This window comes from Vipera berus, assembly GCF_964194415.1.
Source record: "Vipera berus genome assembly, chromosome: 1".
NCBI classification, from domain to species: domain Eukaryota; kingdom Metazoa; phylum Chordata; class Lepidosauria; order Squamata; family Viperidae; genus Vipera; species Vipera berus.
In genome coordinates, this window is record NC_138202.1 from 13,438,227 (window position 1) to 13,465,246 (window position 27,020).

The 27,020-nt window shown below is 42.8% G+C and overlaps 1 protein-coding gene across 1 annotated transcript in view; it reads left to right on the forward strand.

The window, feature by feature from the left end:
• The window catches only part of MKNK2 (MAPK interacting serine/threonine kinase 2), a 50,612-nt gene that overhangs the window by 19,539 nt on the left and 4,053 nt on the right, over window positions 1–27,020 (forward strand). Inside the window, exons 5-12 of the mRNA XM_081343493.1 lie at window positions 2,541–2,638; window positions 8,824–8,903; window positions 9,963–10,036; window positions 10,352–10,456; window positions 12,075–12,130; window positions 12,416–12,511; window positions 25,933–26,127; window positions 26,298–26,462. Coding sequence (XP_081199619.1) covers window positions 2,541–2,638; window positions 8,824–8,903; window positions 9,963–10,036; window positions 10,352–10,456; window positions 12,075–12,130; window positions 12,416–12,511; window positions 25,933–26,127; window positions 26,298–26,462 — 869 coding nt within the window. The remainder of the gene's footprint in view (window positions 1–2,540; window positions 2,639–8,823; window positions 8,904–9,962; window positions 10,037–10,351; window positions 10,457–12,074; window positions 12,131–12,415; window positions 12,512–25,932; window positions 26,128–26,297; window positions 26,463–27,020) is intronic.

A 27,020-nucleotide genomic window follows, 5' to 3' on the forward strand; every position in this document is an offset into this window, starting at 1 on the left:
CAAAACAACAAAAAGAAATAGTAAAGAAATTAAAGGCAGGGAATTTTAAAAAAAGGAAACGTAAGTAAAGAAAATTAGCGTACCCCAAGATCACCCTACCAGATCCATCCAGCCACAATTTCCTCCATTTTTCATTCCTTTCAGCCCAATTCAGTCTTTCTTTTTGTATTTGCTTCTGCAATTGAGTTCTCATTTGTTGTCTCTTTGATGTCAGTGTGCTTTCCAGTGATCGCTCCCTTTTGTATTCAATTAATTTGGAACTTGCTCATCCTTGACCCTTTCTCGGTTGTGCTTCAGTACACACCCATGACAACCCATTCTCCCCACATTCGGCTTAATTTCATGCTTCTCCTGATGTACCCTACTTCCATGTGACAAGAGTGGACTGAGTCACGCTGTGTTCGGCCCTTTACACTTGGCTTGACCAATAATAATAATAATGTGTTCCTTGCCACAAGCTACAAACTGCCCACAACATTTCTACTAGCATTGAATGCATAAATTTCAACCACATCCCCATATTTAATAAACGTTGGACCAGGGAGCCCAGATTCATCGGCTTGAGTTGATTGGTTGGTTGTTGTTTTTTACATTGAGTATATAATTTCATTTGCCCTATCAGACCCAGCTATGGATATTTTGATACATTGATCTTCAGATCCTCTGCTGCTTGTTGCATCATTTTCAGCAATATTCTCAGACAACACAATATCCCCATTTAGTCAACATCTAAGATTATCACAAGTGCTTGTACATTAAGCAAATAAAGGGACATGACACACCGTTGTCTTAAGTCTGTCCTTGAAGTTGAGTCATTTGCTAAGTGCCCTGCTGATTGTCATAGTTTATTTCCATCTTATTACTACCTTCAGCATCTAACCTTCATATTTGCACAAAACACTCCCTAGTTCAACCCTGTTCACTTCATCATATGTGGTTTCTGAATCACCAAACATACAATACGGTTAATCCTTGTTTAGCAACCATAGTTGGGACCAGCATCTTGGATGTTAAGCCGAGCGGGCACTAAGTGAAATCACAACTGTGCTTAATTATTTCAGCTTTCCTTTGGTTACAGACCTGCAAAGGTCGTAAACGCAAAGATTGGTCGTAAAGTTACTTTTTTCATTATGGTTTTAACTGCGAAAGGTTGCTAAACAAAGACTACTTGTAAACTGTTATTTTTATATTTGTATATTTTTTAGCTTTGATATGTTTTGGTTAGCTTGCTGTAGATGCAACTGTCGCTTAGTTTTACCCCAAGCGTGTATACACTAGTCTATGCCAGGGTCTCTAAAATAAGATACACAACAAGGTGGTGTACTGTTGCCCTCAACTCATCAACTAGAAGGTGATCTGAAAAGAGTTAGCCTGAGGTTTCTTTGTTAGGTTTCATTATCTTCAGTATACACTGTTCTTTAATTTTGCATCAAAACAACAATCTATATAAGCCACGGACAGAGATGTCTGTAGCTTTCCTGTTCAGAGGAAGAACGAGTAAACGTCATTGGCTTGTGCCATCATTGTTTATACAGTCAGATCCCACCTGGAGAATTGTTTCCAGTGATAAACCTGAAGCAGGTTCATAAATGGGCAAGCTGGATGAGCGAGACATAGGTTTTAAGACCGTGGTGGTGAACCTATGGCACGCATACCACAGGTGGCACGCAGAGCCCTCTCTGTGGGCATGTGCACCCTCGCCCCAGTCCTAGGCCTTCAGCTGGGTTTTATAAAACTTTTTCACTTTAGGCCTCCGCTGCCATGTGCAAAAAAAAAAGTTCAATCAATCAATTTCAACTTCTCATGGGGAAAAAACAATCTCGCAAAGTTGGAATTGATAGAACTTTTTAGTCCTACCCAGTCTGCTGTTACCACCGCAGCCACACCCACCCAATGGGCCACACCCACTCGGAACCTGATGATACATAAGTGGGTTTTGGGTTGCAGTTTGAGCACTCGGTCTCTAAAAGGTTCGCCATCACTGTCCTAAGAGAAGATAAGGAAGGAATTGAAAATATTAGGCCTTAAAAAGAGAAGATCGAGGAACTATATGATAGCGTACTTTGAAAGGAGATACAGATGTTCCTCGCCGTGCAGAAGGTGGAAGACAGAATCATGGGTTAAGTTATGGGGATGAGGAGGATTTTGATTAAGTGTAAGAATAAAGCTTCCCCTCACAGTTGTTAAAGTAACTTCAGAGTAGAACCATTTACTTCCCTGGATGTCTAAACAAACGAGAATAATTGGTGGAGGATGTTTCGTTTGGATTCTTGCATGGAGCTCGGGGTTGGATTTGTTGACTCTGATCCGATTAGATCGATGTTGTTTAGCAATTAAGTAGAGTGAAGCTACATTCGTTGAAACAAAACTAGAAACTGGAGAACTTAGATGTGGGTGAATTCTGGAATGGTTACTTTTGCATTTTTGCTCTTTTGTGGGTTTCCCCCCAGATCAGTGGGGGTGCTGTCTGAACACTGTTGAAGTCTGATTTTGGGATATGCTTTCTCTCCTTTCCCTTCTCTTTCTGCCACCATGTTCAGATGTTTACCAGCTCCAAGAAGAAGTCCTCGGAGAAGGAGCACATGCAAAAGTCCAGGCCTGTGTTAACCTCATTACTAATAAGGAGTACGCAGTGAAGGTATGAATCCTTAGTCATAGTGGCTTCTCTGAGGAAAGGGAATTCTGGGAAATAATAAGGCCTGTTGTTTCCCAAACACTGAAGCCAAAAGAGTTGAGCTGAAATGTATACATGGATGGGAATATCTGAATTTTGGTCTTCTGCAATAATAGAATGCTGGTGCATTATAGTCAGCAGACATGTTTTTGAGAAATGCTTTGTAGTTCTTGGGCATTGGAGAAAGTGACTTGAGGATTGGGTAACACCAAGATTCCTGTTTAGTGTCAGTGGTTCTGCTCTTTACAGCCTATCCCCTCTAATCTACCCCAAACTATTTGAGGAAGATGCTGAAGTGCTACAAAATCTGTGGCAGGATTTGCAAAAAAAAAAGCTCATTTTGATTGAACAGTGGAGCCGGGTTTCGGGTTTCGTAACTAGCTTCCAAGCACTAGGCAATTTGCTTTGATCTTGGTATACTTGGTTTCTTAACCTTAATTTGGCTTTGTAAATAAAACTCCAGTTCCAGTTTGCCTACGTCTGTGTCACATCTACCGCTTGTTTGGAGGCTTTGGCTGATGCAAGCAAAAATGTACACAAAGTCTTTAATCATATAGTTGGACTTGGGAGGCAGTTGGTTTTGATCTGTGTGTGTTATGTTAAATCTCTTCTACCTTACAGGATGGTTGAGAACATTTCAAAGACATCAGGGTGATGAAGAAGGTTTTAGTAAACATAGTAATTCTCTGAAATGGTAGATGAATTGTCCTGCTACCTAGAGCAGGGGTGGGCAGCCTTGGCTCTCTTATGACTTGTGGACTTCGACTCCCAGGAATTCTGGGAGTCGAAGTCCACAAGTCATAAAAGAGCCAAGGTTGCCTACCCCTGACCTAGAGGCTTCCTTCTTCAAACCTTGATTGTGTTATTTAAAATATACTCCTCAACTTACAACCACAATTGAGCCCAAAATTTATGTTGCTAAGTGAGGCATTTGTTAAATGAATTGCCCCATTTTATGATCTTTTTTTTGCCACAGTTCTTAAGTGAATCACTGCAGTTGCTAAGTTAGTGACATGGTTGTTAAGTGAATCCCGCTTTGCCATTGACTTTGCTTGTCAGAAGGTTGCAAAAGGTGATCACATGCATGGACACCTTAAACGTCATAAATATGAATCGGTTGCCAAGCGTCCAAATTTTGATCACATCACCATGGGGATGCTACAACGGTCATAAATGTGAAAAACAGTCATAAGTCACTTTTTCCCAGTCATGTAACTTTGAACGGTCGCTAAATGGAACTGTTGTGAGTCGAGGACTACCTGAACTTGTTGCCAGTTGCAATGACCAGAAATGATGTGATTGAAGCAGCTGTTGGTGCGATGGACTCTAAATCCTGTAATGCACTCTTTCTCTCTTTTTTAATATGTATGTGCTAGAAGCAGTGATATAATATATTAAATGTTTAGATCAGGGGTCTTCAAACATGGCCCTTTTATGACTTGTGGACTTCAACTCCCAGAATTCCTCAGCCAGGCGTGCCTGGCTGAGGAATTCTGGGAGTTGAAGTGCACAAGTCATTAAAAAGGCTGAATTTGAAGACCCCTGGCTTAGCTGAATGTTGAAAAAGATTCTCTGCAAGTAGAAAGTTAGTTTGGTTCATTCTCTGGAATGCTAGCTATTTACTTCCAGAAAGATAATAGCCTTTTTTTGGGGAAAAAAATGTGTAGAGTTAAGAATTTCTTTTTAATAATTACCACTATCTTTTGGAAAGGGTCTATGACAATTATATTTATATATTTATATTTATTAAATTTTTATACCGCCCTTCTCCCGAAGGATTCAGGGCGGTGTACAGGGCAATAAATATTAAAAACGAAGTACAAAAGTTAAAAAACAATTAAATATTATGCCCGATATATACAGTAATTAAAAAACCATGTTAAAACCCCAACCCCTAACCCATCAAACCAGGCCGGATTGCTCAAATAAATAAGTTTTTAGATCCCGCCGGAAGGAGCGAAGGTCAGGGGCCATCACCACAGCTCACTCGCCACGGGACAAGAGTTACACCAATGTCAAAGAAATGGTGGAGTAGAACCAGTAAAGAAAGGATGCTAAAGGAAGGACAAAATGAAATGTGAATGACAAAAATTAAAATAAGTTTTTTTATGTTAAATAGTTAAAATTGAATTGTTAAATTATCCCACAGCAAGGTGTCTCGCTGTGAGTTGGCTGTGGTGAGTTGTCACACTGGGAGTTGGCTGTAGTGAGTTGGAAATGTGGCTAATTGGCATTGCCAAGGCATCAGGATATTTATTTCATGATCTGGAAAATAAGGATTGATTATTCCTTCCAGAGTATATTTATTATTTATATTTATTGAAGCTGTTCAAGCATTAGGCAGATGCAAATACAATTTGTATGCAAGAGAGGTCTACTTTATGTATCAGCTGATTAGCTGATTCCTCTAATAATAACACGCCAGCCACAAAACTGCACGATTAGTAAGAATGAAACAGCTCTTCTGTTCCTAGCTTCTTTTGAAAGGCATGCTGCTGCCTAAAATAAACAGGACGTCTGTCTTCTCAGTCTTGAGAAAAATGATTAAGATTGTCTAGTCCCTCCCTTTCCTCTGCCTCTCCATTTTTATTTGTATTTTTTAAAAACGGCTTGGGAAAACTGCCCCATGACTCTTCTGCCTGAGATATTAACATAAAATCAAGGCTGCTTTTGAATTCTTAAATGAATAGCTGTATTTAGTCAATTACAAGTGGGAGCAAGCAGGCTGTCACGGTTGGTGCCAGACTAACAAAGAGATGATGGCAGAAACTTTTGGGATCTAAAGCTGGCAATTTATTTAAATTTATAATAATTTCTGTTATTCTATTCTATTCTATTCTATTCTATTCTATTCTATTCTATTCTATTCTATTCTATTCTATTCTATTCTATTCTATTCTATTCTATTCTATTCTATTCTATTCTATTCTATTCTACTCTACTCTACTCTACTCTACTCTACTCTACTCTACTCCCAATTCCAATTCCAATTCCATTCCATTCCATTCCATTCGCCTGCTAGAGTCACTTCAAAATGAGATGGGCGACAAATAAATTTAATAAAATAAATACTGTACATTTGTTGAGCCTTGGCCCCTGTCCCCAAGCTAGCATCTTCCTGAAGAGCTTAAACTACAAATCTTGGCCTACATGGCAAGGGATGGTTCCAAGAAATGAATGTGTGAACATTGGGGGTGGGGGGGGGAAGAGAAGCTTTTTAACTATTAATTTATCTGAAACCCATATGACAAAGACAGATTCCCAGTGGAAGCAGTTCCCAGAAAGGCAGTGAGCTACCCTGTGGTGGCCGGGCCTAGCCATCTGTTTGGGGTGCTATTGTTCTTTTTTCTGAGCAGAGAATTGAATGCTACATGACTTCTTCCACACACAGGACCCCACAATTTATGACTTTGGTCCAAGATGCTTACAGCTCAGTTCAGCCTAGATTTCCTCCGTTAATTTATGGTGGACTTAATCTCTTTAAATCAGTTGTTTGGTAAATAGACAACTTGATAAAAAAAAATAATAATTAACAAAGCAGGCAATCCTCCAACCCCCCCCCCCCAGCCCGTAATTCCCCTGCAGCAGCTCTCTACCCAAAGGCCTAAAATTTAGTTTTCTGTTTAAAATTTCACTGAAAGGCGTCTGTCTCGGCTGCCTCTCCCAGCTTGACCTTTTCTTCTTTTCAAACCCAATTGTTCCTCCCCCAGCCTTTCCCCCCCTTTTTAATCCCTCCTGCCAGCTTGGGTTAGGGCAGGAACAGTGACGCAGATGATCTAAAAACGGGGCAGGGAGAACCTGGCACCAGCCCGTTTGTGTGTGCTTGTGTGTTTGTGTTGCGCAGATGCCATGGCTTCAGGGCGGGGGGGGGGGAAAGGAGAAGAGGACAGTTGTAAATCTGACGGAGGAAAGAGAAGCCAAAAGGGGGGTGATGTTGGAAACCACCCAGGGCAGGAGGAGGAGAACACAGCTGCTGCACATGCCTTCCTGCCTCTCTGGGGAGGGTGGCTTTAAAAAAAAAGAAAAAGTTGGCAGACGGGGAGAAACAACAGTTCGTTCATTCATGGCAGGCTGCAAGTGTCAACTTGGGGAGCAGAGAAACGTGGGGCCCCGTAGATAATCCCTTCTTCCACCCTTTTCCTCTCCGAGTTTCCTACCTAGCCATTTGCACATTGCTGCAGTTGCAAAGGGGTAGGCTGGTGGAAAAAAAAAATCCTTGGGACATTTCAAGGAAGGAAGGAAAGGAGGAAGAAGGAAAGAAGAAAGGAAGGAAGGGAAGGAAGTAAGAAAGAGAAGAAGGAAGGAGGGAGAAAGGAAAGAAAAAGAGGAAAGAAAAGGGGAAAAGGGAATGAAGGGAAGAAAAGAGGAAAGAAGGAAGAAAAGGGAAAGGAAGGAAGGGAAGAAAAGGGAGGGAGAAGAAAGGAAAGAAAGAAAAGGAAAAAAGGGAAGGAAGGGAAGGAAAGTGAGAAAAGGAAGGAGGGAGAAAGGAAAGAAAAGAAAAGGGAAAAAAGGAATGAAGGGAAGAAAAGAGGAAAGAAAAAGGAAAGGAAGGGAAAAGGAAGGAAAGAAGAAAGAAAGAAAAAGGAAAGGAAGGGAAAAGGAAGGAAAGAGAAAGAAAAGGAAAAAAGGGAAGGAAGAAAAGGAAGGAGGGAGAAAAAGAAAAAAAAGAAAGAGAGAAAAACCAGCCACTCGGAGAGCAGCTGGAGAATCCCTTCCCTCCCTGTTCTTCTGAATAAGTCAATGAGGTTACTGTGGTTGTTGTTGTTGTTGCTGTTGTGCAAGGCTGGGGGAGCCCCAGAGACTTGCCAGATGCGCGTCTGCTTCCCCAGACTCTCTGAATACAGTTTCACAGCTGGAATCTTGCCACTCTTGAGTCAAAAGGCCCAATTTGTTCTACAGATTGCAATAATAATAATAATAATAATAATAATAATAATAATTAATAATAATTTTATTTGTATACCGCCCTTCTCCCGAAGGACTCAGGGCGGTGAACAGGGCAGACATATAAAAATACAAAAAATGCAAAAGTTAAAAAAGAAGCTAAAGGGATTCGGAAGGGAGGTGGGGCAGTGGTGGTGGGGATTGGGGAGGCAGGGGATGGGGAGGAAAGAGGGCATGAGAATGGCAAGCAGAGAAACCATCTGAGGCTGGGGAGGAATTTTAACTCGCCCTTCTGTGTGAGTGTTTGAGATGCTAGGAAACTATTTTTGTGAAAAAGAAACGTTCAGTTCTATACCTTAAGTAGATGGGGGTGGAGTTTTTTAAATTACCAGTTGAAAAAAAAATGACCTTTTCTTCACTGGGTATAAAATTGAATAAAAGAAAGCAAGCCTGCTTTTCTTTGCATCTGAAAAACCAAGGTTTTACAGAATTGCTTTCCTTAGTTTTCTAAAGTTTGGGATGTTTATGAGTGTGGAGCTTGGGTTGGCTTCGAAAGTACCTTGTAAACGCCTCCATAAACGTTATCTCCAGCGCCTGTTGTACTTTGCTCATGCTTCATACAGGCTCATAGAGCATAATAGCTGATACCACCACCACCCCCTGCCCGTGGAGTATTACTTCAGATCAGCCCTCCCCATCCCAGAGAGGATTGAACAGCAGTTGGAGGGGGGCCAAGTTTGAGCAGTGTTAATATGCCTGAAGGGACGCGGTGGCTCAGTGGGTTAGGACGCTGAGCTTGTCGATCAGAAGATCTGCAGTTTGGCGGGTCGAATCCCGAGTGCCGCGTAACAGAGTGAGCGCCTGTTACTCGTCCCAGCTTCTGCCAACCTAGCAGTTTGAAAGCACGTAAAAAATGCAAGTAGAAAAATAGGGACCACTACGGTGGGAAGGTAACAGCGTTCCGTGCGCCTTTGGCGTCTAGTCATGCCGGCCACATGACCACGGAGACGTCCTCGGACAAACTCTGGCTCTTCGGCTTTGAAACGGAGATGAGGACAGGCCCCTAGAGTTGGAAACGACTAGCACGCATGTGCGGGGGAACCTTTACCTTTACTAATATGCCTGATGTCAAAATCATTGCTCATTTTATTTGTTGAAAGAAGCAAACGTTTGAACGCAGCATGCCCGCTCAGTATATTTGCTTCAGCTTGACCATGTTGTAACTGTACCCTTCCCCCCCCTTTTTTCTTTTTTTTCTTTTAAAGATAATTGAGAAGCGTCTTGGACACATCCGAAATCGGGTATTTCGAGAAGTGGAAATGCTGTATCAGTGCCAAGGACACAGGTACTGGGCAGAGGCGAGCCAGTTTTAAGCTTGATTTTTGTATCCTTGTATTCGGTTGTATCCTAATGCTGACTGCAGTAATCTGGTAGTCCTCGACTTACAATCACAATAGAGCCCAAAATTTCCGTGGCTAAGTGGGACATTTGTTAAGTGAATTTTGCTCCATTTTAATGACCTTTTGCCGTAGCTGTTAAGTGAATCGCTGCAGTTGGTAAGTTAGTAACCCGGCTGTTAACTGAATCTGGCTTCCCCATTGACTTTACCATTATAAAGTGAGTCAGTTGCCAAACATCTGAATTTTTGATCATGTGACCATGAGGTCGTATGTGTAAAAAAAACAGCCATAGGTCCCTTTTTTCAGTGCCGTTGCAACTTCGAACAGTCATTAAACGGGACTGTTGTAAATCGAGCACTACCTGTAATCAGGTACAAGTAATCCTCGACTTAACGACCACAGTGGAGTCCAAAATTTCTCTTGCTAAGCAGCACAGTTGTTAAAGTGAGCTGAGTCCCATTTTATGACCTTTTAAAATCACGGCTGTTAAGCAAATCACTGTGGTTGTTAAGTGAATCCTGCAGTTGTTAAGTGAATCCGGCTTCTCCCATTGTTATTGCTTGTCGGAAGCTGGTTGGGAAGGTTACAAATGGTGCTCAGGTTGACCCGAGGAGAATGCAGCTGTCATAAATATCTGCCGGTTATCAAGCACCCAAATTTTGATCATGTGACTACGGATGCTGCAAAAACAGTCATAAGTCACTTTTTCCAGTGCCAGTGTAACTTTGAATAGTCACTAAATGAATCGTCGTAAGTCGAGGATTATCTGTACTTCCATATCAAGGGGCACTCTACCCCTGAATATTAGCTCTACGGAAAGTATGGACTTCATTCTCTGCGTTGTGACTGTTGAGAGGTGTTTTGCCTGCCATGGCAGAAAATAGGAGGTTGATCATCAGGACTGATTTTTGAATGAAAATGTAATGGATTTCATTTCTTTCTCTTAGCCAGCCTGTCTCTTCTTATCCCCAATTATGTCCCACCCTCCCTTATCTTTTCTTTAGGAACATCCTGGAGCTGATTGAGTTTTTTGAAGAAGAGGACCGGTTCTACCTCGTGTTTGAGAAGATGAGAGGAGGTGAGTCACTGGCCAAAATGAGTGGGATTTTAGGTAGAGGGAGAGCGTCTTATTTTTAAAAACCCATTTTTTTCCAGTTTAAGTAAGGAGGGAAAAACTATAAATTGTACATATTGTACTTATCCATATATAATCTGCATCAGGGGTGTCCAGCCTTGGCAATTTTAAGACCTGTGAACTACAACGCCCAGAATTCCCCAGCCAGTTGAAATCCACAGGTCTTAAAATTGCCAAAGTTGGACACATTTTATCTAAATCTTTAAGCCTCAGATATTGGTCCGTGGCTTAATTGGGCTTTTCAACGTATCTTTTCAGGCTCCATCTTAACCCATATCCATCGTCGACGCCATTTCAATGAGCTAGAGGCCAGCATGGTGGTGCACGACATAGCCAGTGCCCTTAATTTCTTGCACAATAAAGGTGGGTAAAAATGAATGCTGGGGGCAAAGTATTTTTTTTCCAAAGCATTGCGCAACTGAAGTCTCTCTGCAGTCCAGTAAGCCAGGAGTTTCCAGCCTTGGTAACTTTAGCACCTGTGGACTTGCAAGTCCCAGAATTCCTCAGCCGGTTTTTAAATTTTATTTTATTTTAACGAGCATATCAGCTGAGCTTAATGTTGATATCTCAGATAATCTGTTTTTAAGATATGTGGGGTGGTGTTTTTTTAAGTTTACCCCAAAAACTACATGAGGTGGAATATAAATATTTTTAAATAACACCTGCTTGGGGGCTCTCACCTAAACCAGGGGTCCTCAACCCACGGCCCACTACTGGGCACAGCCTCTTCAGAACCGGGCCACATGAGCAGTGGGCCAGCATGCATGTGCAGCTCCACTTGCCCGAGCGCCTCCCCCCCCCCAAGGCTTCTGTGTGAGTGGAGCTGCACGTGTGCGCCGTCTCTCCATTCTCACGACCCACCTGCTTCCGATGTTCCAAGAACGGAGTGGTGAGAGCAGAGGCTGAGCGGGACGAGCGGGCCCTGCTCAGCTTCGCTTACTCACCAAGGCTGCCTGCACAGGACACCCGATCTGCTTTTGGAGCGTTGGGCAGCCTCGGTGAGTGAAGGAGCGTGAGACTGCGCCCCCCAAAGGCTTCTCTTCTCCGTGCCAAAAGCTTTTGCAAACGGACGAAAGGCTTTGGGGAGCAATCTCGTGCTGCCTCAGGCCTTCAGTCCCTTTGCGAAAGCTTTTGGTGCCTGAAGGAGTGCGAAACTCTGCCCCAAAGTCTACTTTTGTGTGGGTGGAGCTGCGCCTGCGCCACTGGCCCACTGCTCAATGCAGCTTGGTTCCCTTCTTCCACCACCCCCCATGCACCGCCAAGCCACAAATGTTGGGGACCGTTGACCTAAACCACAGGTCTGCAACCTGCGGCTCCCAGTCCTCTGCCATGTGCAGTCCAAAAAAAAAGTGGGACTAAAAAAGTTCAACCAATCAATTCAAATATGCAGGGTAGGTGCATATCTTGCCTTGGCTCCACTCTTCAGTCAAACCCTGTTCTGCACATGCACACATGTACGTGCATGCACACACATTTTTTGCGGCTCCCAGTTTTTCCTTTTGTGAGGGAACCGGTTCCGAGTGGCTCTTTCACTGTTTCAGGTTGCTGACCCCTGACCTAAACTAATAAACGAACCTTTTATGCTTGTCTCTGAATGGCAAATGCTAGAGCCAGGCCACTGGAGAGAACTGTTGGGAGTATTCAGTTCCATGTGACGAAGAGACAGATGGAAGATTTTTTTTTAATTAAGCCTACTCTTTGCTTCCTAAGTAGCTTTCTAAAAGGGATCTGGAATAAAACAAGGGACAGGACCCTCCTGGCTTCTGTAAACAGTAGGTGTTAAGGGTGTTTGTGCTGACCATGGTTTGATGCTTGGTTAGGTAGAATTATGGCTTCTTTCAGCATGATCAGATTACATAACGTGGCTCAATTTTTCTGTTGTCTTTCCACTCCGGCAGCTGTTCGGTCATGTTCTTGCAGTCAAAAGCAGAAAGTATTAACTGCTAATGTTAAGCTTCTTTCTTTCTTTCTTTTATTACAGGAATAGCACATAGAGATTTAAAACCAGAAAATATTCTCTGTGAGAGTTCAAATCAGGTAAGCAGTACTTTAATTGCTCCTTGATTATTTCCCAATGTCTGAGGGGGGGGGGTCATGTGTGTTGCAAGATAGGGAGATTGAAGGAACTTGCTGATGCAGGATACTGTGATAAGTGGGCTAATAAATTACAAATACGGACTCTTTAGATTGTGGGTAACAAACAGGGATTGAATTTATGACAGAATGTTAAATTCCAATTAGCATGGAGTTTCCTTCCAAAAGAGATGACCTTTTCCCCCTCTCCCATTCTCTCCCTCTGCCCGCATTTGTCTCCAACACCAGGTGTCCCCGGTGAAAATCTGTGATTTTGATTTAGGAAGTGGGATCAAGCTGAATGGTGATTGTTCTCCCATCTCCACCCCAGAGCTCCTTACTCCGGTAAGTGGTTCCCCCACCCCCAAGGAGAAATGTATTTCATAGAATCATGAGGGAGGGAGGGAGAGAAGGAAGGAAGGAAGGACTGTACAACATTGATCACCCAATAAAATAGATCAAGTGGATGTTTAAAAAAACCTCAAAACTTTACCCAGTCTGGTAGTCTGGAGGTCTCATTTAGGGAAAATTGCTTTTAAATGGAAATGGATTTTACACAGTGTATATTGACTTTATGGGATTGGCTGTTAAAAACGTAGCAGGCTTTGAAGTGAGATTTCGGTTGATTCTCAAAAAGCAGGTAATCAGTCAATAAGTATAAGCCACGATCAGCACATAGATTTCATTTAGCAATCTCTCTAAGTAATACCTCATCCCAGTAGGGGGAGGAAGCCATCTTGGGAATTCTGAAGGCATCTGAGCTGTCATGGAAGCAGGATGCTAGATTTACAGATCTTCCACCATCCTTTGATGTGGTGATGGTTACTTAGGTGGAAGGAATCTCTGGGATTTAGTGTGAATTGTGTATGCGTTATCCTCAATATAGTGCTGTGTAGTGTAATGTCCTTAATGTAGTGCTCATAAGAGCTGTGGTGCAGTGATTAGAATGCAGTATTGCAAGCTAATTCTGCTGACTGCTAGCAGTTTGATCCTCACCGCCTTCCATCCTTCCGAGGTTGGTAAAATGAGGACCCAGGTTGTTGAGGGCAATATGCCAACTCTGTGAAGCACTATGGAAGTGGTACATAAGTCTAAGTGCTATTGCTATTGCCCCCAAAAGTCATCCCTCAGAATTTGCAGAGAAATTGAAATATCTGCTTGCAATCCAGCATGCATAAGAAGCCACCAAATATAACCCTGAATAAACTTTCCTAGACCTGTAGCAAAATGGCTTCTCTGGCAAGTTTATAGTTTAGGGACCGATGCCATTGGTTTTCTTTGGGCAGATGTTTTGGGAACCATTTTTAATCACAGTAATAATAATAAGTTGGAAGGGACCTTGGAGAATAGCTTGACTCCCTCTTCTTTGTGGCAGTCCCTGAGATATTGGAACACTGCTATCATGTCACCCCTCGTCCTTCTCTTCGTTAAACTACACATACCCAATTCCAGCAACCGTTCCCTATATGTTTTAGCCTCCAGTCCCCCAATCATCTTTGTTGCTCTTCTCTGTACCCTTTCTAGAGTGTCAACATCTTTTTGACATCGTGGTGACCAAAACTGGATGCAGTATTCCAGGTGTGGCCTTACCAAGGCATTGTAAAGTGGTATTAGTACTTCATGTGATCTTGATTCTATCCCTCTGTTAATGCAGCCTAGCACTGTGTTGGCTTTTTTGGCAGCTGCAGCACACTGCTGGCTCATATTTAAGTGATTGTCCAATAGAACTCCGAGATCCCTCTCACAGTTACTACTATTGAGCAAGGTACCACCTATACTGTACCTGTGCATTTGATTTTTCCTGCCTAAATGTAGAACCTTACTTTTTTCACCATTGAATTTCATTTTGTTAGATAGCGCCCAGTGTTTGAGTCTGTCCAGATCCTCCTGTATTTTAAGCCTATCTTCTGGAGTATTGGCTATTCCTGCCAGCTTGGTGTCATCTGCAAAATTGATGAGTTCCCCATCTATCCCCTCAGCCAAATCATTGATGAAGATGTTGAAGCGCACTGGGCCCAGAACAGGGCCCTGGGGCACCCCACTACACACTTCCTTCCATGTAGTCCTTGAAAAGTTTTACACTTGTGCATGGTAGTGTAACATTCTAGTTTCAAAGGAATCCTGGGGTTTGCCTTCAACTACTTTCCTTTCCGGGGTGTCTTGTAATCAAGGTTTTCTGCATGCACTGATTTCTTAACCATTATCAGAGGAAATGAATTAAGGAAAGCAAAGGTCATGGTTTGAAAACTATATATGCTTTCTACAATCCTGAAGGATGAATCTTGACCACCTTCGGTGAGAAATGCTGAGAAAAATAATCAATTGTTATATATAGGTAGTCCTTGACTTAACAATAGTTTGTTTGGTGACCGTTCAAAGTTACAGTGGCACTGAAAAATGTGACTTATGACCGTTTTTCATAGTTACGACCTTTGCAGCATCCCCGTGATCACGTGATCAAAATTCATATGCTTGGTATCTGGCTCATATTTATGACAGTTGCAGTGCCGTGGGATATTGTGATCCCCTTTTGCGATCTTCTGACAAGCAAATTCAATGGGGAAGCCAGATTAATTTACCAGGTTACTAACTTTATCAACTGCAGTGATTCACTTAACAAACTGCAGCAAGAAAAGTTGTAAAACAGGGCAAAATTCACTTAACAAATTTCTTACTTCACAATAGAAATTTTGGGCTCAATTGTCGATAAGTCAAGGACTACCTGTATTATTTACCCTGAGATAATTACTCTCTTTTTGCATATACCAACCCATCCTTTTGCACCATCCTTTTGAAGTTCTTGCTTAGAATCTCCTTAATTTGCAGAGCAACATTGGAGACTATTTTGTATGCAGCTGTCAAATTACAGCTAGACTTTTCCTGGAAAACTCTAGCTCAACGGTCCCAACCTTTTGGGCACCAGGGACCGGTTCCATGGAGAAAGTTTTTTCCGTAGACCGTAGGGGGCGTGGTTTTGTATGCTGCCTGCATCCTCAGATGGCTCTTTGCTTGTTTGCGTGGCCCGGTTGCTGGCATGCTGTGGACTGGTGCCAGTCCACAGACCGGAGGTTGGGGACCTGTTTTCTAGCTAGTAAAGCCTGCTAGGTTTAAAAAAAAAATCTTTAAGCTTCATAGGAACCAGCCTTATTACTGATAGCTTTCTATGCAGAGGCACTGTAGTGAAATACTTTGCATCTTTCCTCTCCCATGACCTAGATAGCCAAAATTTATATCCAGCCACACACAAGGAACTGGATGATGAAGTAGAGAAAAGAAATCTCACAGATTGAAGCAAGTAAGAGCAGCAGATCCTGGCTTTCTTGTCCTACAGAAAGCCATTTTGGTGACATCCCCCCCCCCGAAAGGTCTTCAGCCAGGCTATAGAATTTTAGTGATGCAATTTCTAAATATTGTTAATATAATTTTCTGCTTGAGAATGCATGCAAATGTGGTGCATTTTAGCTAGTTTTTAGTTGTAATTTAGAGTTGGCATTTTTTTTAATGTGCCACCTTTGTAAAATTTTCCATGCCTAGTGTGATCTGCACTTGCTCTTCTCAGATTTGTGAAGATGTTTGTCCGTCTGATAAATCTCTTTATTTTAAGGGTAAGGATCTTTTAATATAGGCCAGTAATGGCGAACCTTTTAGAGACTGAGTGCCCAAACTGCAACCCAAAACTCACTTATGTATCGTCAGGTGCCAGGTAGGCGTGGCTGGCTGCTTGTCTGTGGCTGCGGTGGTAACAGCAGACTGGGTATGACTAAAAAGTTCAATCAATCATTTCCAACTTTGCGAGATCTTTTTTTTTCCTGTGAGAAGTTGAAATTGACTGATTGATTGAACCTTTTTTTTTTGCACAAGGCAGCAGAGGCCTAAAGCGAAAAGGTTTTATAAAACCCAGCTGAAGGCCTAGGACTGGGGCGACGGGGCACGTGCCCACAGAGAGGGCTCTGCATGCCACCTGTGGCACGCGTGCCATAGGTTCGCCACCACGGATATAGGCCCTTCAAGCAGCATCCTGGTGGACTTTGGGTAACCCCAGATATTGAGGAAGACAAATAGTTGGAAGAGTAACTTTATTAATCCTTAGGAAAATTGCCTTATTAATCCTCTGTCTTGGCCCCGTCATTGAGTCTCTGATGCTTTTTCTGCCTTGCAAACTTTGTCCCAATCTCCCTGTTCCCTTCAAGATGTGCAATAATGAGGGCGGTTCTACTGAATGAAAGCAACTGATTCTAAGGGCCTTCAATAGATCGCTTCCCAAAATATACAGGTTGCAATACCTTGGTAATCTTCTCAGGGTTTGGAAACTAAGTGGGATCCAGCTTGGTTAGTATTTGGAGGGGAGACCTTTAGAATGTGATTATTTTTTTATAGTCTGTTGCCATATGGATTCTCAAGCAGAGTTCTTAATGTTATTTTGTTTGGGGAGGGTTTGTTGATGGCTACTTTGCATTGGTTTTTAATTTTATATTCATTGTTTCATCTAGTGAGTAGCTAGATAAATCAGTATTTAAAATTAGAAAATATTTTATATTATTATGTTATAATTAAAGTTAAAAAAACATTTTGGGAGATAGAGTGTTCCATCATGGGAGGTTTCAGGAAAAGACTGGACAGCCATTTGTCCAGAATGGTGTAAGGATTCCTACCTTGGGCAGGGGGCGGGGTTGGACTATGGAAGACCATCAAGGTCTCTTCCGACTCTATAATACAGGTAGTCCTTGACTTATGATCACAATTGAGCCCAAAATTTCTGTTGCTAAGTGAGAAAGTTGTTAAGTGAATTTTGCCCCATTTTGCCCCTTCTTCTCATAGTTGTTAAGTGAATCACTGCAGTTGTTAAGTTGGTAATGTGGTTGTTAATTGAATCTGGCTTCCCCGTTAACTTGGCTTGTAAGAAGGTCGCAAAATAGGATCACATGACCCTGGGACAGTGTAACCGTCATAAATATGAGTCAGTTGCCAAGTGTCTGAGTTTTGATCACGTGACCATGGAGAGGCTGCAATGGTTGCTTGAAAAATGTTCATAAGTCACTTTTTTCAGTACCATTGTAACTTTGAATAGTCACTAAACGGACTGTTGTAAGTCAAGGACTACCTATACTACTGTGTTTCCCCAAAAATAAGACCAGCTGCTGCTGCTGCTATTATTATTATTATTATTATTATTATTATTATTATTATTATTATTATTATTATTATTATTATTATTATTATTATTATTATTTATTAGCTTTCAAAAGAGGCACCAGGTCTTATTTCCGGGGTAGGCCTGGCCTTACCTCACCTCCGCAACTGACAGCTCCACCCAGCCGGTCTACTTCTTCTGGGCCTGAAGTTCTGCAGCTGAATTCGGGCCTGCATTTTGCAGTCAGGCCTTTTCAGAAGGCCTAAGCAGTCGAGTACCAAGCTATAGATTCAATCCATAGCTTGGTGCTCGGCTGCTGAGGTTTTGCAGAACAGAGCTATGGATTGAATCTATAGCTTGGTTCTTGGCTGCACAGGCCTTCCAGAAAGCCCTGTGACTGTGAAATGCAGACCTGGCTGCAGAAGGGACTTCAGAAGAAGAAGTGGGCTGGCAAGGAGAGGCCTGGCTGCAAAGTAAGTGGGGGTAGGGCGGGTGGTACAGTTCCCCACCCCCACCCTAGCTTGATTTTTAGGTGTGTGCCTCGCCCCAAAACTAGGGCTTGTTTTTGGGATAGGGCTTATATTAGGCTCACCCCCAAAACTCAAGCTAGGACTTATTGTTGGTGTAGGCCTTACTTTCAGGGAAACACGATATGAAGGGAATAGAAAAACACGTATCATGCCAAAGAAGCCACATGGTGATGACCGTGAAGCGAAATTGGGCTCAACTCAAAACAGACTTACCTTTTCTTAAGCTGAGATTACCAAGCCCAGCGTAACATGGACTGCACCAATTATCTTAGGATGTAAGATGATGGTCAGTTTCATACAACAGTCACAAACAGTAGATGGATTCTCTCGAGGTAATCCTCGATTTAGGACGCTACTGGAGTCTACTCATTACGACTTATCATAAAGCAGGTCACCCATATGGCCGACCCAATTTTAAGATTTTTTTGTGTGTGGTGGACGTAAAGCAGTCTCCTTGTTTGTTATGTGCCATTGTTGCTGAAAACCAGAAGTAATTGCGGACCGGCTGCTGAGCACTTGACATACAGTCATGTGATTGCAGGGATGGGGCGGGTGACTTTGTCCTAACTTTGAACAGTTGCTAAGCAACCAGTCATAAGTCAAGGACCACCTGTACATTGGACCACAAATTCCTAAACCCCATTCATAGTGTAAAAAACAACTAGGGAGTTAAATCTATGCGTTCCCAGTTTTTTTTTTCCTTCCAGATAACACAGACATGTCAAACACAAGTCCAACCCGCGAAGTGGTTTCATGCGGCCCGCGAAGCCATCCTGGAAACAGTGAGGGAACGGCCCCCACTGCCTTGGCCCTGGCCCAGAGACCCTCCTTCTGCCAGAGACCCTCAGATCTGTCCCACTCCTGCCCGGGCCCCCATAGGCACCCTTGATGCGAACGATGTAGAGCTGGCCACGCCCACCCAGTAGGCCATACATACTCTAGCCACGCCCACCCAGTAGGCCACGCCCACCCTGGCCATACCCACCCGGCCCCCTGAGGGCAACCGCAATGCTGATGCGGCCCTCAATGAAATTGAGTTTGACACCCCTGAGATAGCGTCTCCTCTTTTCAGCATTCCCATATGAAATGGGCATGTGTGAATCCCATCTGCAGCAGAGATGCCTGCAGGGGAGGTCAAAAAAGGCAAGATGGTGTTTGTGACAATGAGAACAAACCCAGCCCCATCTTTCTTTGATCACAAACTGTAAAATATTCTGCTTCTATGGTGGATCGAGCTGCGGTCCTGTGTCCTAGTTTCACTTGACTGATTTTGTTTCTGGAAGTTTGCGTAGAAATGCTTTTAAACACACACACACACACGTCAGACTGATGCACCGGCAGGCTTAATAATATTCTGCCCTCCATCCATCTCTCTTATCCCATCCTCCCCCCATAGATGTGGGAGGCAAAGAAGCTTGCTAAAGTGGGTCAGCAGAGGCTTGCCTGTGGGGTGATGGGAGGAGCAAGGAAAAGGTGGAGATGTGGCTACAGTTTGGCATCTTTATTGTGTAGCCAGGCTACTAACCCACCTGTCTTGATGGGCAGGTTTGGCTCTACGGTTGAGGTTACTTGTGTGAGTGGGTATGTTTGTGTTCATGTATCTGGTTGGACACAATCTTGCCTTTCTACATTACTCAAAGGAAGTTGCTTTCTTCCTTTTGTGTACTCTCCTTCTCCTGTGTGGCTAAGAGGTACCTAAACAAACAACAACCACTTTCTTAGTTTTTACCCGTCTTTAATTTTATTCCAGGTGTTTGGGGCACTTGATTCTTCCTGGGAGTATTCCCCTCGCCCCATAAGCATATTCACAGATAGATGGAAATTGCTGCTGCAAAGAGGGCCCTGTTTAATTTGGATTTTCCTCTCTCCCCATTCCCTCCATCCTCCTTGCAGGTTATAATGATCCCAGGAAGACCCATAGAGAGATTTATGAACTCTATGCCCTTCTCATTCAGCGCAAAGCAATAAAAAAAGAGGGCTTTCCTGAACCCTTCAGTCTTTTTTCCCATCTATTTTGTACTCCTCGGAGTTATGGGATATTTTATCTTGTTCCCATAGTAGCAGAGATCTTGGAAGAATGAGTGGAGGGGAAACTGTTAAATTCAGCTGTATTTTTTCTTTGTAAGACTGGTAATTACAGTTTATTTTGCCTTTTCTTCCTCTTTCTTCTTCAAGAGATACACAGTACAAGTAGTCTTTGATTTACAACCATAATGGAACCTGTTCATTACGGTAGCAAGTTGGGTGAGGGTTGTAAAGCTGGTCATCAGATGATTTTATCACCTGATTTTATAGTATTTTTGCAGCATTTAAGCAAATCATGCTTAAGCAAACACTGCAATCGTTAAGCAAAGCCATTGTTCTCTGTAGGATATTTTTGCCAAAAACCAAAAGACTGGTTTGCAAGAAGGGGGGGGGGAATTTGTGGTCATGTGACCATAGATTGCTTTAAATAGTAATTCAGGCCAGTTGTCAAAGCACTTCAAATATGGCCAAGTGACTGTGGAGACACACACGTATGTCCTGGCTATCAGAACTTTGGACTCAGATCATAAATACCTTTTGAGAGGTGGGCATCATAACTTTGAATGGTCCTTAAGTGAACGGTCAGAAGTTGGGGATTGTACATATTTGGCATGTATTGGGAGGTTTCGCAAAGGCCTCTTATTGCGGCTGAGCAAAAAGACTTTTCTGAAACTCTGGAAGGACCCAGTCAGTGTAGATGAACAAACATCAGAGTGCTAATTGGGCACTCCTAAGATGATCCAAACTCCCTTTCTAAGCCTGTTGCACGAGCCAGACCATTGCCCTTGGCTACCATGCAGTATCTTCATTTGGCTAAGGAATCATAGTTAATTCTATTTCAATAAATTGCATGAACCCAGCCAGTCGGTGTTTTCTGACCAGAGCTAGGATAATAATTTAATAATAATAATAATAATAATAATAATAATAATAATAATAATAATAATAATAATAATAAGTTGGAAGGGACCTTGGAGGTCATCTAGGCCAACCCCCTGCTCAGGCAGGAAACCCTAGACTAGAACGGTTTTTAATTTGTTTTAGGCTTGTGTTGGGTTCTGGTTTTTGTCTTGAGATGCAGGGTGCTTTTGCTAATCCTCTGAAGAGCCTGCTGGGTTAAGGGATACGTAATGTTCTCTCGTGTGGCCCCGCAGGCAACTGCCTAGCTGGGAAGTTGAACACAATGCAAGGCCACAGCTCAGCCCCAGAGTTGCTGGCCTGGCTCCCACAGGGCGTGCTGGTCGAGCAAGTTCTAGACTCCTGCCCTGCCCTGTCCTGGTTTGATGCAATCATGGGGTTGGGTTTTTTCTGCTTTTGAAATGGGAGGGATGGAATTTGGCAGCTGATGCAACCTTGGTGCAAGCAAGGGACGTGTGACTCCTTGCACCTGCTGGTTCAATCCAGCTGCATTCAGGGACAGGGGGGAGGTGGCCATGGGTGAACTCAGTGCCTTGTGTGTTGTGTGTGTGTGTGTGTGTGTGTGTGTGTGTGAGAGAGAGAGAGAGAGAGAGAGAGAGAGAGAGAGAGAGAGAGAGAGAGAGAGAGAGAGAGAGAGAGAGAGAGAGAGAGAGAGAATGAATTCCAGCTCTGTGGGCAGCTGCTATTATCTCCAGCATTGATTTTTTTTAATCTCACAGAGAGGAGGCGGATTATGACTTGCATAATAGGAAGGAAACAGAGAGGGAAATGATCATCGATTCACTTGTTGGACTCTGCTGTGGAATGTGTGAAAGGATCCCTTTGAGCATGTTGAAGAATGCATTTCCTTTCCTTGTTCAAGAATGGCTGTCTGTCCCCAGTGTTTCGCAGGTTAAGGATCTGCCACAGGCATATGCTGGGAATTCCTTGCCCAAATGCCTATCGCTTGCAAATTCTGGAATTTCAAACATCCCCACCCCACCCCCATGGACAAAAATTAACAGGAAACCACTCCTATTCCTGCTCCCCATCACGTGCTTTACCTTTACCTCTCATTTTTTATTAGAGGATAGATCTAAATCAGAGGTTCCCCAGCCTTTTGGGCACCAGGGATCAGTTCTGTGGAGAAAGGTTTTTCTGTGGACCGGAGAATGAGTGCTTTTGTGTGCTGCCTGCATCTCGCGGATGGGGCTTTGCTTGTTTGTGTGGACTGGTTGCTGGCATGCCACAAACTGGTGACGGTCCACACACCAGGGCTTTGCAGCTCCCGGTCTGTGGACCGGCACCAGTCTGTGGCATGCGAGCAACCAGTCACAAACAAGCAAAGCAGGCAGTATGCAAAACCAGTCCACTGTGAAAAAAAACTCCATGGAACCAGTCCCCGCTACCCAAAAAGGGCCACTGCTCTATAAACAAATGGTTTTACCTCAAGGCCTACCTGTTCTGATTCTGTATCCCAACCCCTCTCCCCCCTTTTTAATGGAAAGCTAACTTCTTATGTGTGTTGGCACAGAACTCTGTGACAAGTCCTTTGGTCTGTGACTGTTTAAGAATACATTGGTTTAAACTGGTTCATGTAGTGACCGTTCCAAGTTACAAGGGCGCTGAAAACAGTGATTTATGACCAACTTTCATACTTAATTGCCACATTTCCCCCTGGTCACATGATCAAAATTCAACCGCTTGGCAATTGACTCACACTTCTGATGGTTGCAGTGTCCCAGCGTCATGTGGTCACCTTGTCCAACCTTCTGTCAAACAAAAGTTCATGGGGAAGCCAGATGCACTTAATAACCGTGTTGCTAACTTAACAATTGGCGTGGTTTTATTTATTTATTTATTTATTTATTATTTAAATTTATATACCGCCGTATTCCCGTAGGACTCAGGGCGGTTTTCAGGGAGAATTAAAATACATAGCATACAAAAATTAAAAGCAGTTAAAAACTATAATTAAATTACAGTCCCTGAAATTAAACTAAAACCCAATTAAATTAAATTAGTTAAAACCCCTCAGTCTGGGCCAAACAGCTCGAAGAACCAGGTTTTCAAGTCCCGGCGAAATGAGCGAAGGTCGGGGGCAGTCCTGAGTTCCGTAGTTCCCTTAACAGCAGCAAGAAAGGTCGTAAAAATGAGGCAAAACTCAACAAATGTCTCACTTAGCAACAGAAATTTTGGGCTCAGTTATGGTTGTAAACCGAGGACTGCTCGTACTATTCATCATCATCATCTTGGCAAGAGGGAGTGCAAATTTGGGGGCTCAAATTTACCTTTGAACTGTATGGTAAAAGCCACATTCTCCTAGAGGATTGGTAGAGCGAGGATTAAAAACTAAACTTTGACTACATTTCTTTTATCCTTCAAATTACAGCAAAGATGATTACTCTCCAATTACACATTTAACCATTTCCCGAATGCGTCGTCTTCCAAGCTAGAATTTGTTGGCAACCTCTGGAGTCCTCTGGGAGGTGATGCAATGGCTTTGGGGATCACATGTGCTCTTGGATCTTTCCTCTGCAGCCTAGATCAAGGTTGAGAGCTCCACCAGTCACAACACTTTGAAGACTAAACAAAGACTCATAGAAATTGGGATGGTGCAAGGAGCATTGGCATAGGGAGCAGCTGAAAGACACATTTTTTTTTCTTTTCATCCTCTCCCAAAGCCTCATTTCAACAAGCTTGGTTAAAAAATGGTTAAGGTATTAGAAAGCCAGAGCAACTAATAATGAATTGGGGCTTCCTGTTTCCAAGGGAATTCTTGCTTGTTCTAGGATCAGAGATGAGCCAAGCACCCCATTTTTTGCATAACCACCGAGTGTTAGTTAGGTTCTGGGAAAATAGCATCCAATCACATTTGGAACATTGCAAATGTTATAATGTTCCTACCCCTTGTTTTAGGAGATGATACAAGAAAATGGCTCAGAGAGCACCACGAAACACATTACAGGTAGTCCTCGACTTACGACCAGAATTGAGCCCAATATTTCTGTTGCTAAGTGAAACATTTGTGAAGTGAATTTTGTTCCATTTTATGATCTTTCTTGCCACAGTTGTTAAGTGAATCACTGCAGTTATTAACTTAGTAACATGGTTGTTAAGTGAATCTGGCTTCCCCATTGACTTTGCTTGTCAGAAGGTCTCCAAAAGTGAGCACGTGACGCCGCAACACTGCAGCTGTCATAAATACATGCCAGTTGGCAAGCATCTGAATTCTGATCAGGTGACCATGGGATTGCTGCAATGGTTGTAAGCAGTGCTTTTTTTGTAAAAGAAAAAGGTGCCGGAACTCACATATGTCATACAACCCGCCTTGCCTACCCTATAAGGTTCCATCCAAAAAAGGTGCCGGAACTCCGTTCTGAGTGTTCTATGACAAAAAAAGCCCTGGTTGTAAGTATGACAAATGATCATAAGTCACTTTTTCCAGTGTTGTTATAACCTTGAGTGGTCACTAAATGAACTGCTGTAAATTGAGGACTACCTGTACAGAATAAGTATTATCTACGTTTGCCTCTAGTATGAAAGCCCAAAGGATCTGTGTCTTGCTCGCTGTACAGTATGCTACTATTTATAGATTAGAACAAAGTAAATGTATAGATTACTATTAATATTTTTGGAAAATGCTGGCTTGGGACAAGGAAGAATCTTGGTGAACATTCGAGAATTAGCGGTTGGACTTGCCAACTTAAAAAAACCCTGATATGTGAAAAACCTATATTTGATTTCGTATTCAATTCTCTGCATTGAAAATGGACTGCATGATTTGAGTCATAACGCATTGATTACATTAAAATAAGATTGGATAATTGGTAATTTACTACTTTAGGGATCTCAGCAATTAACGTTGCATAGTAAGTGAACCATACTGTGTTTGTGTAAAATAGCAACTTTAATGGGTTAACCTGTGTCTTGGGATAAACGTGCCATGTGAATCCAGCTAGTATGTTTCTGTGGTTCAGGAGACCTTGGGGGGGAAGACTGCTTGCAGGGAATTTGAATTTGGTACTGTGATCTTTCCGGGCTTCCATGTTGGGGGCTCTGATTTTTCCTAAGATTGTGAGAAGTGTAGGTGGGTGGGGCTGTGTTACAGGAAAGAAGACATGGCCAACTTGGCTGAAACTGTAGGCTATAGTCCTTGGAGATAAGTGTATGTGGGTTCTTATCCACTTCCCTCAACCTCTTCACCAGGGGTCTCCAAACTTGGCAACTTTAAGACTTGTGGACTTGAACCTTCAGAATTCCTCAGCCAGTATGGCTAGCTGAGGAATTCTGGGAGTTGAAGTCCACAAGTCTTAAAATTTCCTGCTTTGAAGACCCCTGCTCTTAGCCATTCTTTCTTTGAGGTTTTGAGCAGTCTTGGGATGTCATAGCTCAGGTTTGCTGCTTCCATTTTTCTTCCAGGAACTCGTTAGAAACAAATGTCCTTAGGTGGCAAGCTGTATTTATGTTGGGTGAGGCTATGGTTATGTGTGGCTAGTAGGCTTTCATTTTTGGCCAGCTGAAGCAAAAAGTATCTAATCTAGAGAACACGAAGGGTATAATTTACTTGCTGAGTCCATCTGGCCTCATATCTGATCTCTGTTCCTGGTCAGGCTTGTATTTCCCTCTGCAGTTTGTGGCATTTGTGGCTTGCAGGAATCTCCTGTTCTTGCTTGTTTTGAGCATTTGACAGCTGAAATAGACTTCATCTATGCATGGAGGTTCCGATGTCGTCATAGAGGACATAAGAACAGGCCACTAACCAGCTTCCTGTTTCCAGCGGGGTCAGAAGGCAACAGCAGGTCCCATGTTGCTAACTTCCACAGAATCTGAGGTTTAGAAATAATACTGAAACCTGGTTTCATTGAGCAATCATTGACTAGACCATTTTTGGAAGATATCCCTATGACTGCCTTACCATTCCTGATTCTATTGCCAATAAGTTTCTCTGAGAATTGTTACGGATTAAGTGAGGGAGAAAAAGATAAGTCTCTGTAGGTTTGCAAAAGAGTAACCAGGGATGAATCCTGGCAGAAATCAGCACCTTATCTTTCTTGATTATGCTTTCCTATAGTTAACGGGACAAAACTGTGCATTTAAAGCACTCACATCTGCACAAACAACCACCTCTGAATCAGAGTCTAAACTGTTGGCTGTTACAAATTTTGTTTTCTTTCCCCCAGTGTGGTTCAGCAGAATATATGGCCCCAGAAGTGGTGGAGGCCTTCAATGAAGAAGCATCCATCTACGACAAGCGCTGTGATTTATGGAGCTTGGGAGTCATTCTATACATCATGCTGAGTGGTTACCCCCCTTTTGTGGGTCACTGTGGAACGGACTGCGGCTGGGACCGTGGTGAAGCGTGCCCTGCTTGCCAGGTGATCATGCCCAGATGGCACTTCCTGTTTGCCAGCAGTGCAAAGTCCTAAAAAGTTCCATTTGCTTCTCCCTCTTTTTTAGAAATGTCATAATTGGTTCCCGTACGTGTTTCTTAACTATTTTTAGATGTGCTGTCTTCTTTTCGTAATGTAACCTTCTCTTCTCGCAGAATATGCTGTTTGAAAGCATCCAGGAGGGGAAGTATGAATTTCCAGACAAGGACTGGGCTCACATCTCTTTTGAAGCTAAAGACCTCATTTCAAAGCTTCTTGTAAGAGATGCCAAAAAGCGTCTGAGTGCGGCCGAGGTCCTCAAGCATCCTTGGGTACAAGGGGTGAGCATTCTTGAGTGAGAAAAGATGGACATGAGATCATTTCTTTTGGCTTTCTGCTTATCTATCTCCATCTTCTCTCTCTCTCTCTCTCTCTCTCTCTCTCTCTCTCTCTCTCTCTCTCTCCCTCCCTCCCTCCCTCCCTCTCTTCCCCTCTCTCCACATCATCTCTCTGTTTCTATCTCTACCTCTTTCCATCCTCTATCTAGCCATCCATTCATCTACCTATATCTATCTATATATCCATATCCATCCATCCATCCATCCATCTATCTATCATCTATCTATCAATCATCTACCTATTTCTATTTATCATCTACCTATGTCTGTCTGTCTGTCTATCTATCTATCTTTCTATTTCTATTTCTATCTATCTGTTTATATCATCTATGTCTGTCTGTCTGCTTTAGAAACCACCCATCTCCCTCACAGAGGCACTCCAGGCAGTGTACAGATAAAATATTTTAAAAGTAAAAACTAAATACAAACATTTAAAATGAAGGCAAGGATAGTTAAAATTCAAAAATTAATTAAAAGGGGGTAGAGCTTTCAGGGGCTAAC